General features: G+C 51.7%; 1 protein-coding gene across 2 annotated transcripts in view; it reads right to left on the bottom strand.

Moving 5' to 3' along the window:
• KIRREL3 (kirre like nephrin family adhesion molecule 3) overlaps positions 1 to 12,082 on the bottom strand; it is a 126,020-nt gene that overhangs the window by 25,004 nt on the left and 88,934 nt on the right. For both annotated transcript variants that reach the window (XM_066334610.1, XM_066334611.1), the window contains exons 7-8: positions 1,286 to 1,434; positions 825 to 952 (exon numbers count right to left, since the gene is read on the bottom strand). In XM_066334610.1, coding sequence (XP_066190707.1) covers positions 825 to 952; positions 1,286 to 1,434 — 277 coding nt within the window. The remainder of the gene's footprint in view (positions 1 to 824; positions 953 to 1,285; positions 1,435 to 12,082) is intronic.

Below are 12,082 nucleotides of genomic sequence, written 5' to 3'. Positions count from 1 at the left end.
GAGTCAGAGCATCTCCTGCCTCCCGGGGCTGACTGAGCTGTGATTATGATTGGCAAAGCTCCTTACGATTTTCAGTACAAAAGAGATGTGGAGAAGTCAGCTGGGACAGATCCCAGCTCATCCCTGGAGCAGGCTCCAGTCGACAGCAGGGAGTGCTGGGGTGAACACGTAGGGATGTGAGATCCCAGGCCTGGGGGCAGAAAGGACCCTTCCAGAAAGGTCCATCCTGACACCGTTAGGCATGAAAGACTCAAATAATCCAGAAGGCAAAAGGTATAGAAAAAGAAGGCTCCATATTGTCTAATTCTTACTACCTTTTATAAGGTGTTCTTCTACAGGCTTAACATGATTGGTGAATAGAAATGACACCTCTTTGATGCCGTTGGTTAAACTACAAACCCAGAAAACACCAGCTGGACAAAGATTGTTTTGAGAGGGGATAGTTGTTTACCGAGATTGTTTTGAGAAAACTTTCTTGAGAAACTTTTCTTTGGGAAAAACTTAGTAGCTGCTAAGCAGGCTAAAATTCTCTCAGGCCCACACATCCCATGAAGGTGTATCCTGGAAAGGAGCATCCCAGGAAGAGCCATCCCAGGAAGAGTCATCCCAGAAAGGACTATGCCATATCGGACCAGCCCAGAAGGAACCACTTGCAGGTGAATTGCAGATCTGCTCCTCATTCCCCCACTCTCAGGACCGCTTGGCATTTGGAGGAGCCAGCATTCATCCAGCCAGGAGCTCCCCTGGAGTGGGTTCTGCTCCATGGGAACTGTCCTGCAGCACCCCATGGCCTGGACGTGCCCCTGCCCCACAGAAGTTCTTACCACGCCCGAGCCTCGCTTCATCCAGACGATGGTGAGAGAGGGGTTCCCAGTCCAGGCACAGTTGAACACGGCATCTGAGCCCAGATCCACCAGGAGGGACTGTGGTTCTGTCGCCATCCTGGGCCCAACTGCCAGAGCAAACTGGAGTTAGTGACAGGCTCTGCCAGCCAGAAACCCTCAAACCAAACAGGGCAGAGGGAGCAGTGGTACATCTTGATGGGCCCCAAATAAAGAAAAGCCTCAGGCAGGTGCCTGCTGCAGCTCCAGAGGGACCAGCTCCCCAGTGACCACCCCACAAGGAAATCAGCTCCAACCACTGGAGCATTTACAAAGCATGAGCTGCAGGAGAGCCCAGCAAGTCCTGCTACCCTGGGCAAGGCACACTGAGCTGTGTCTGTTTCCTGCTGATTTTCAGCAGCTCTGCTGAGCCTGGAAGCCAGACCCAAGCCCAGGTTACTCACAGTAGACATCCACAGTCCTGCTGATGTTTGTGCTGCCCAGCGCGTTGGTGACCTCGCAGGAGACGGGCTCGAAGAAGAACGTGTGGTCCACGATGGTTTCGTAGAAGTCACCAGAGGCTTCCTTTATAACCTGGCCTTTTTTTGCCCACCTGTTGAAGAAAGCAGAGCATTGTCATGGTGCTGTTTTGTGTCTCTGGCCATCTCCATGTGTAGCTGTCACAGTGTTGGGGGCAGAACGCCCAGAGCATCCCTGATTTCAAAAGGCTTCTGCACTTGTTCTCAGCATCGTCCCTTCCCCGGGGGTATAGGGGCTACATCCACAGGTTTTGGAGAGGATCCATCAGAGAGATTTGTACATGTATCCCTAGAGAAACCTTTCCAAAAGAAACCAAAATTCTATTGCCCTGTTTCACTGGGAATGCACCTCATTCTCTAGGATTGTGAAGGACCTCAGTGATGGGATGAATGGGACATGGAGGGTCTCTACTTGATGGGGAATGACAGCCCCTTCCTGAACATTTGCCAACAACACTGCTGGTCCTTCCACATCAAAACACTAAAAACATTTTCTGCTGCCCCCCACTTAGGCCCTTTCCTTCCTTTTTTTTTTTTTGTTTTCTCCAGTCAAAGAGAACTTTCTCCCTTTAAGGCAGCTGAAATAACATTTCCCGAAAAGCCAAGCTGGCATTTGCAACACTGCAACTTGCAAATTGTCTTGGAGAACAAGCTGTCAACTCAGCACTTGAATTAAGCCCTGTTTGCCAAACAATGAGCAAATGTGACCTAATGGGGCACCATCTGGCAACCTGCCACTCGGGAACGGGTGGGAAAGGCGGGAGATGCTGTCAGGCGGTGTGAAACTCCAGCCACTCTTTGGGGAAGGCGAAAAAAAAAGCCTGGGAAAAAACATGTAATAATCCTCCCCAAACAACTGACAGGTAAATTGGAGAGAAGACTTCCCTGGGGAGTCTCTGCCTTGTTTTGGGGCTGCTCTTTTGGTGGGTGGGTTGGGAAAGATGCAGGCACTGGGAGCTGGGCTCTGGAGCGAGGAAGGAGCCGCGGGGGATGCTGCTCACACGGGGCCGGGGGTTTGGGGAAAGCTGTCCCCTTCAAGGCAGGCAGCATCTGCTCCCGGTCCTCCCAGCAGTGTCCTGCTCCCTCCTGCTTGTTCCTGTCACTCTGCCGTGGCTCCACACTGCTTCAGTGCTGCCCCAAAGGCAGCCAAGGACAACCGGAGTGGCGGGGAGCTCCTGCTGAAGGTGCAGAGGCACTGACGAGCCTCAGTGGGGCTGGAGAGAGAGCGGAATGCTGCTCCGTGGCAGGCTGGAGAACACCCTGAGGGCTGCCAGCGCCAATTCCCCGAGCACCTGCTCCTGTGGAGGTCAGTGCCTCCTGCCAGTGACCCGCTCAGCATCCCCCGTGATGACACAGCGCCGAGAGGCGCTCCCGAGTGGATGGAAGTGATTTGTATGCGCTGACCTGCCCTCGCCTTCCATTTATCTTCGCACTTCTAACAGATGCTGACTGGCCACTTCGGCTTCCCTCCCCTGCCTCCCTCCTCCCCCTCCAATAATTGATCGGGAGACGCCGGCTTCATTTCTAGGACTGCGCTTCGCGTGTTCGTCAGGGAGGTTCCATATGGAAAAACCTGCGCACGCGGAGCCCCCCCAGGTCCTGTCCCCAAAGTCGGAATGGTCACGGATGCTTTGGTGACGCCTTTCTCCTCCCGCAGGGAATTGCAGCCCAAGCCAAGCGGCTTGTTCGGGGTCAGCAAGGCTGAGCTCAGCATTCCGCATCCCTGCATCCCCATGGGTCCGCCTTGCCCTGCTGCCCGCTGTGCGAGGCATCTCCCGGCGCTGTGGCAGCCGCTGTTCCCTGGGGATGGGGCAGGAGAGGGACAGCGGCATCTGCCAGAGGTCTGGTACCTCACGCCCAAAGCTGAGCACAGCTTGTGGGATGGAGAGGAGACATATTCCTGACATCTTCTGTTGGGTTTGCTGGCCCCAAAAGGCCTGAATTCATATCTCAGGAATTGTGGATGAATGAAAGCAAAGAGGGAAGGGAGGGAGGTACAAAGCTAGAGAGGGAGGGAAACTCCAGCTGGTGAATGGGGAAATGCCCCATGCTCTTTGTCAAGAATATTTCTGCTCCATTAAGCTCCTTTTATAACTTTGTCCCTGTAGAGATTCCCAGCCATGAGCAGCTTTCCAGCCTCTGGAGGGCCTTGTTCTGCTCCTCAGGTGCTCAAGGGAGGCAGCAGGTACATGAAGCCATTTTTTTGCAGCACTCAGTGGGACAGGGTGTGGCACCAAACGTTTGGGACAATCCAGGGCTTCCTTTGTGCCCGGATATTTTGCACAAATGCACCCTCCCTGCTGTGCGAAGGACAAGAAGGAGGCTTCAAGATGAGAATAGAAGTGACTTGTGGGCTCCCTGGGTCATGTCCTTGCACCTGCCTGCAGCTCATCCTCCCACCATTCCCGGAGAGCACCAGGAATTGGAACCAGATGGAGAAGTGTCTGGAGGTGGGTTTGAGCTGGGTAGACTTCAACGAGATCCTTCTGGATGTTGCAAAACAGAGAACAAGGTTTCCAAGGGCTGTTTGACATCGCAGCTGCTTGGGAAAACACCCCCCAACAACCGTGGCACGGCGCTTTATGGATTTGTTCAAAACCCATCTCTGCTGAAAACTGGATTTCCCGAGCGCGGAGACGTGTCACAAACACCAATTTTTCGTGCTTCAGCAGAGATCAAGGTTCTTGCTCCAGTTTTCCAAGGCTTAACACGGCTAAATCAATGTGGCTGAACGAGCAGTATAGATTTTTTATAATGTCAAATTGGTTTTTAATAATGGCAGCTGATAACCCTCTTGGAAAGCTTCCTGTGACGGGCTCGTGGACAGCCAGAAGGCAACTCACTGAGGGCTTTAACGAGCCCATAACGTGCCTTGCCCACCTATTAACCAGTCAGCTGTTATTTATAAACAGAACCTGGATAAAATGGAGCAGAGGAGAGGGGAGGATGCTCCTGCAGCCCCATCCACCACCTCCACTGTGGATTTCTTCCTCCTGTCTCCGTGGCTGTACTGCACCAAGCCTGGCTCCCAGCCAGCGCTCCTGGTCCTGCCAGCCTGGAGCTCAGGGGCTCCTTTCATTTCTGTTGTTCCCTTGAAGGTATTTATAGATTGCAAATGTGCCACCCAGGGTCTTTTCCAGACTCTATAAATTTACCTGCTTTAGTCTCTTTCCTGGATGACTTGGTCACTAACTCACTTGTCACTGTGTGCAGATTTTCACCCTTGGCCAGACTCCACTGCAGGGGCAGGGGGGTCCCCTGTGCCAGGAGAGGGGTGATGTCTGTCTGTGGGGATCCTGCCCAGAGGACCTGTTCCTGTCACTCCCTTGGGCTCTCCAGGCTGAAGGGTAGCACAGGCAGAGGGGGTACCACGGGACCTATCCCAGTGCCCCTGGGCCTCTTGGGTGGTCCCCACAGGGGGACAGTGAGGTAATTTCCTGCCCTCCACCACTGACAGGCACCTTTGGAGTACCCAGCTTTGAATTCACCCTTGCTCCCACCATCCCATGTCGTGTGACCAATGCAGATCATAGAATCGTAATCCCAGAAGGGTTTGGATTGAAAGTGACCTTAAAGCTCATCTTGTCCCATTGGCAGGGACACTTACCAATATCCCAGGTGGCTCCAAGCCCTGCCCAGCCTAGCCTTTGGCACTTCCAGGGATCCAGGGGCAGCCACAGCTGCTCTGGGTATCCTGGGGCAGAGCCCCACCATCCTGCCAGGGAACAATTCCTGCCCAACATCCCATCCAGCCCTGCCCTCTGGCAGTGGGAAGCCATTCCCTGTGTCCTGTCCCTCCAGCCCTTGTCCCCAGTCCCTCTGCAGCTCTCCTGGAGCCCCTTTAGGCCCTGGCAGGGCTCTGAGCTCTCCCTGGAGCTTCTCCTCTCCAGGTGAGCACCCCCAGCTCTCCCAGCCTGGCTCCAGAGCAGAGATGTGCACATTTTCTCATCTTCCTTTCTCCTCACCAAGCACCATCTCAGTCTGTGTCCCCAGATGGGCATTTCTTCCCCTGCAGGCTGGGTTTCATTCTGTTGTTTCCTTTCCCATATTTCTAATGTGCCTTTGTTTTCCTCTGGCCTCTCTGGAGGGAGGACCAGGTGCCTCCCAATTCAGTATCTTCTGCAAATTGAATTTGCTCGGGTGATGGAAGAAAACAAATTTCAACCAGGAAAGAGATATTTTGATCCAAGTTTCAAAGGGGTTATTACAGTCAGCACTGAAAAGCCAGTGATTAAAGAATGAACAAAAATAGAATACCTGCAGTGGGTCCTTTTAACACTGAAGAGGGAGGGAGGAACTTTTCTAAGGAGACATTCTTCAGGGAAATAGCATTTTTCTCACTCCATTGATTCCTTCCCAACTAAGAACACACACAAGCAAATAACAGAGGACAGTTTGGGATTTGTCAGCTCCTAAACAATGCTGGGGCTTTGTTTTGGTTTACATGCCTTAGTGTTTTTTCTTCTGCTGCTCTGGTTTCTGAAGGAAACCTGCCAAAAGCTGGGCTGACACACCTGTGCTTCTCTGTGGGCTTTCTGTGGGATGCTTGGCTGCGTCTCCTTCTGCACAAGGGGTTTTATCTGGCACTTCCATCCCTTTTCCCTATGAATCCTGTTTCTGGCTGGGCTTCCAGGCTGGGGGAGCCCCTGAAGGGTTCCCCACGCTCACGGTGAGAGCCCAGCAAACCCCACAGGGAGTCAGTCCGTGGAGGAGCGTTGCTAACTTCACCCTCACATAACAAACACCTCCCTCTGTCTGCTCTGCAAGGGCTTGGAATCCTTCAACACGCAGCGTGTGGGAGCAAACCCAGGACTCCCCAGCCCTGGGGAAGCTGTAGGACTCTACAAAATCTTCCTTAGAAAGGTCTTCACCAGGCCACGGCTCCTCCCAGCAGCACAGAACTCCTGGGGTTAACATGGGGCTGCTGGGGCTCTCCGGACTCTGAAACGCCTCATCAAGCACTGCACAAACCCAGGCTGCAGGTTCTGAGGGAGGGTTGTGGAGCTGCCAGCAGCTCTGAACCAGCTCTCCTGGCAGCACGGCTGCTCTGGTGCCGAATAACCCGGGGAAGTGGAGTGTGTCGTCGGTTTTAATTAACAATGCAAAATAAAGTGGTTGCTTGCCATATAAATCGTGTTTACTAAGAATTACTTAAAATGGATAAATATTTTCTTGGACGCATTTTAATTGCTTAATAAAAGTACCAAGAACACCCACAAATACCTTAAATAAATGCATGGCTCAGGGAAAGAATTAATTAACATTTCATTCCTGGGAATGGCTATTAATTGCTACAAATTGCTCAGAGAATGGGTTTTGTTGCTTTATTGCCAGCAGTACCTTCCCAGTGTGTGATATGACATTTTCCCTCCTCTCAGCCTCACAGGAGAGCTGTCCCCAGCAGGATGCTGTGAGCACCACCTCAAATCCCCCGAGGCCCCAGAGCCTTGGTGTCCTCCACGGGGAGGAGATGGCGCTTTGATGGTGACATTCCCGCATCCTCTGGAGGTCCAGAGGGGACAATGGATGGCTCCTGCTAGTGACAGCCTGGTGAGAAATGATGGAGTGAGGCTCCCAGCCCGCGTGGTGTCACGGTACCCCCCGCACGGCTCCGGCGTGATGCATGGCACAAATTATTTCTTTATTACGGGTAAATTTTCATAATGGTGATGTATGTATGGGGTTATTCCTCTCCTCCCGCCCGCTCCCTGCCTAATGAAGATGTGTGGGCCTCGTGTGGTTCCTGTGCCTCCCCCTCTGAGTGTGGGCTCATTTGTCAGCGGGCAGACCCTGGGTAACCTCTCCCCAGGCTGAATTCTGGCTCAGGCTTGACTGGCCCTGGGGCACGGGGACTGGGGTGAGCAGTCACCGAGCCAGGGGATGGTTCAGGTTGGGAAGGTCATCAGTCCAAGTGCTAACCCAGCAGTGCTAAGGTTACACTAACCCTTGTCCCTAAACACCACATCCACACGTTTTTTTAACACCTCCGGGGATGGTGTTACCATACTGCCACTGCCCTGGACAGCCTGTGCCAACGCCTGACAACCCTCTCCATGGAAAAAATATCTCCCTAATATCCAACCTAAACCTGACCTAGGGCAACTTGAGGCCATTCCCTCTCCTCCTGTCCCTGTTCCCTGGGAGCAGAGCCTGACCCCCCCGGCTGTCCCCTCCTGTCAGGGAGTTGTGCAGGGCCACAAGGTCCCCTGAGCCTCCTTTTCTCCAGACTGAGCTCCTTTCCCAGCTCCCTCAGTTGCTCCTGGAGCTCCAGCCCTTTTCCCAGCTCTCTTCCCTTTTCTGGACACACTCCAGTCTTTTTTTTTTTGTGGTGAGGGGCCCAAAACTGGCCACAGGATTTGAGATGTAGCCTCTCCTGTGCTGACTACAGGGGAAGAAAGCACATGAGAAAGGATTTCCTTGTGTACCGTATCCACTGTACTCAAGGAAAGGTTTCCAAGCCTCCAGCCCCATCCTGACAAACCTCTGTGCACACACAGCTGCTGCAGTGCTGACCTCTTCCCAAACCTCTTCATCCCAATTTAGGGATCTCGGCTCTACTACAAAGAGAATCTCAAGTTCTAAGGTGGAAATGCCACAGCTCAGATGCAGAGATGCCAACTTTGCTCATCTCCTCCTGCCTCTTTTTTCCCTCATATGGTTTTTAATTTTTGAAAAACAAATAAACAAGGGGAAAGATTGCAACCTTTTCCCAAATTTCAGACGTCCCCCTGACAAGGACATGTTTGGTGTCTGATTGCACTCACCACGATGCACCAGTTGCCACTACAGGGGTTGGATTGTTTTTAAACACTCTGGGATTTTGATGATGATAATAACACCTCACTGCAGAGGAAAATTCTGGCTTGATTTTCCGTCTCAGCTCCAGTGCTCCCACTGCTGCCAAACCAAGGAGGCTGGGATGAGGCTGATTGCTCATCAGCTGCAGCCTTCAAGGGCAGGGCCTGGGTTTTGCATCTCCTCCTCACCATCCGCAGGTCCCGTGGGTGGGAAAATTCCATGAGGGGCTGCTTAGAGCTCCCCAAATCACATTTGAAGATGTTCAGTGAGAGTTCAGCTCTGAGGAGAGAGGATCAGGGACACCCTGGGGTCAGGTCTGTGCTGCCCAAGGCACGGGAACCTGAAAGAAGTGGGGTGAAAAGGTTTCTCTCTTCCAGATGACACAATTAAAGCCATGCCACCAATCCATGCACCCACCATAGCCCATTTTTGGTGAGAAACCAATGAAAAAGAGTCTTTCTCTTAGCACAGTGATCGGAACAAATTGGCTGCAGAAGCGAGCGGGAGAAGTAAACAAAGCTGTTAACTTGTCAATGACTTGACTGATCAACCGTGGGGAATAGTTGGAGAGGGCTGATGAGCCGTGCAGATAATCAATGAGCCGGCAGTGCTGGGCTGCACAGAGCTCTGGAGACACGGACAGACCTGGGGCCCACGGGCTGGGCTTGGGGAATGGGGAATGAGGGGAATAAAACCTGCCCTGTGCACTCCAGCAGGAGCAGAGTGGGGCACACAGGGAGGATTGTGGACATGGCCTCCAGCAGAAGGGAAGGGATGGCCAAAGCCCATCCCACCGTGTCCCCATGGCTCCTTCCCCGCACCAGCGGCTGGGAAGGACCCTCGTCCCTCCTCTGGAAGGAAAGCAGAGAGAGGCTGCTGGAAAAGCTGTTCCTCTTTCAAAGGGAAAGCATCAAACTGTGTGGACTGCGTGATTCCTTCTGCAAATCGAGCTGGTTTTGTGACATACCAAAACAAAATGCAGATGCTTTAGCTGTTGTGCTGTTTTAATCCCAGTGTCCTCCACCCCATCACATGACAGGGCTGGGCACCAAACCTGTCCCCATTAATCCCTGTTTGGCACTTCTCTTGCCACTAGGGATGTTTTTCTGTCCCTCCCCTTTCACAAATTCACCGTCTTTTGCAATAACTCCATTTCTCTCTAAGGAGAGGACTTAAGATTTAAGAATCTGTGGCCCCAGAGTCATAGAATCATATGAAAAATTGTACTTTTCTCCCCGAAGTTAAATTATGAACATTAATTTCCTCATTTTAATGTATGTGGAGAAAGTTTAAAACCATTCAGACTATGACAGCCAGCTGCCAAAACTGCTTATCCTGGGGAAATACTGGGGATGTGAGTCACCCCCCAGTCCTGGAAGTGCTTGGAGATGTCACCTCTCCTCGGGGAGTTTTCTACCCCTTTGGCGGTGATGCTGCATTTCATTTTTCCTGCCTACATCATCTTGACTTACCCCGCTGCACAATAGACATGACTAATAGCTTAACTATTATTTTGGGTAATCCAATTTCATCACGTGGTTTGTGTTTTCTCAAATCGTTTAACAGGATTAGTCCTTTCTGGGGTCTTCCTACCCCACTCCGCCCCCGTAGCAGGATGTCTTTAGCCAGATTTATGGATGCTGGCACGTTGAAGAGCTAATTTTCTGCCGTGTTTATCCTCCCCCTCAGTGCAAAGTGAATCTTAGCGCTGTGAATCTGCTTGAACTTGCCTTTCCCTCTATTCCAGTTCTTATTTTCCACCTGCGCTGGAGGCTTTTGCATTTTACACCTCGAAGTGCAATTCCTTTGGGATGGGCAGGAAAAAGACAATGGGGATGGAGACAGAAACTCACAGGTCTTCATCAGCATAAGAGAGCTGCTGCTGCTTGGGGATCTTGAAAATGATGCTGGGCTGGGCCCTCATGTTCCAGATCACTGGAGCTGCCAAATCCACACATTTCAAGGCAGAAATGATTGGCACAGCAGGCAGGAACAGCTCGTGCCTTTCTGCACATGGAACTCATGCAACAGAGGGTTGCTGGGTGTCTGGGTCCTCTCCAAGGATTTCCTTTTCTTGGCTGGCTCCTAAAGCTCCTCTGAGGCTTTGACCTGGTCCTGAGTTTGGGATGTTTTCAAGGGCTTTGTGGTTTGATCTCTGTAGCATGAGAGGATCTGCCCTCTCTGGCACGGCAAGAGGAGACAGACCTCAGGCCAAGTTTATATGAACCCTTCAAGGGTGGTGGCCAACCTTGGACATGTCAAACAGCCCAGACAATGCTTTGAGCCACTAAAAATGGTGCCCACCAGCCTGGGCCAGCTCTGTCTGACTTTCCAGCCCCAGCAGTGCCTCTAAAGCCCCTCCTTCCCTGTGACAGCCACTGCTCCCATCCCATGGCTCAGGCTCGTTCCTTGTGCTCTGTCTGTCTCCTGGCATGTCCTCAGGTTACTGTGAGGCACAGCTCCATCTCTGGCAGGTTCCCTGGCCTGCCCTGCCAGAACAGTTAATTATTCAGGGCTCAACTGTGTCTAGATCAGATGGTTCACATTAGGATTATCAACAGGATATCAGGTTCACATGAGGATTATCAACAGATGCAGCTGAGTCACCTCGGGTGAGATGGGCTGAGGCCTCATTTTGTGGGAATCTCCTTACAGAAGATGCCAAGGGCAGGGATTTCTGTGTAAGGAACTTGGGCTTCTGCTGCTGGAGTGTGAGCAGCTTGGGGATCTGGCAAGTCATGAGGAGGAATAATAAATATCCAAAGTGTGTTCCCTTGTGCTAATGCAAACACACAAGCAGCTCACAGGAGAGTAGAATAAAGTTACGAGTTCACTAAAAGATCTGTTCATCTTTTCAGTATGAAATTCACCCATGGAATAACAGAATTGCTCAGTTTGGAAAAGACCTCCAAGATCATCGAGTCCAGGTGCTCCCTGGCGCTGCCAAGGCCAGCACTAACTACAGGTACACACCTTCTAAATCCCTCCAGGACTGGGGACTCCACCACTGCCCTGGGCAGACTGTGCCAGGGCTCTTCAGCCTTTTTGAAGAAGAAATTGTTCTTAACATCCTGTATAAACCTCTGGTGGTCCAATGTGAGCCAGTTTGTTCTTACTCTATTGTTACTCTAGACGAGAAACCAACTCCCACCTCACTACAACTTCCTTTCAGGCAGCTGTAGAGAACAACAAGGTCTCTCCTGAGCCTCCTTTTCACCAGCTGAAACACCCCCAGCTCTCTCAGCCGTCCATCAGTCCATCCATCCCCAAAATTATGATCAAGTCACTCTTCTCTCTCAAGCCTCTGGAATGCCCTCGGCACAACTCTGCCCTTCTCAGCCGTGTCACAAGAAAACAACCCAATGCGGCTGTGCCCTGGTACAACAGACTGAGCCAAAGAGCTCTGTGATTATCTATCCACTGCTCCATAAAACAACACGAAATAGCATTAAAAAAAAAAAAAAAGACATCTCCAAAAGTAACAAAAATGAAGTTCTTCACTACCCACTACAGCAACAAAATGGAGCTGAGCAAGAAATGCGGGTTGATGCTTTACAAACAACTTTCTAATCCAGAGACAACATCCTGCTTTTTCTCTTTGCTTTAATATTAGCCAGCAGCTCCTAGAGTGGAACAGAAAGCCAAAGGTAATTTTGAGACCTGAAGTGAACTCCCCAGCCTCATGCTGGAGGAGACTAGAATTTCTCTGGGATCTGTGTACCCCAAACTGTTGTGCCAGGATAGCTCCATGCCAGGTGGGGAGGATGCTCAGGGTGCACAGCGTGTCCTTGGCACAGGTACCACTGTCACCACTGCAGGTTTGGGGAGGAAAGGCTCCCCTGCCCCAGCTCAAGCTTGTTCCTGGCTTCTCCTCTTTTTGCTGCTTCCTGATGAACTCAGCCTGACTTCCCAGCTCCAGCTCAG

This window comes from Sylvia atricapilla, chromosome 23, assembly GCF_009819655.1.
Source record: "Sylvia atricapilla isolate bSylAtr1 chromosome 23, bSylAtr1.pri, whole genome shotgun sequence".
Lineage (NCBI taxonomy): Eukaryota > Metazoa > Chordata > Aves > Passeriformes > Sylviidae > Sylvia > Sylvia atricapilla.
This window is presented reverse-complemented; position numbering and strand designations above follow the sequence as displayed.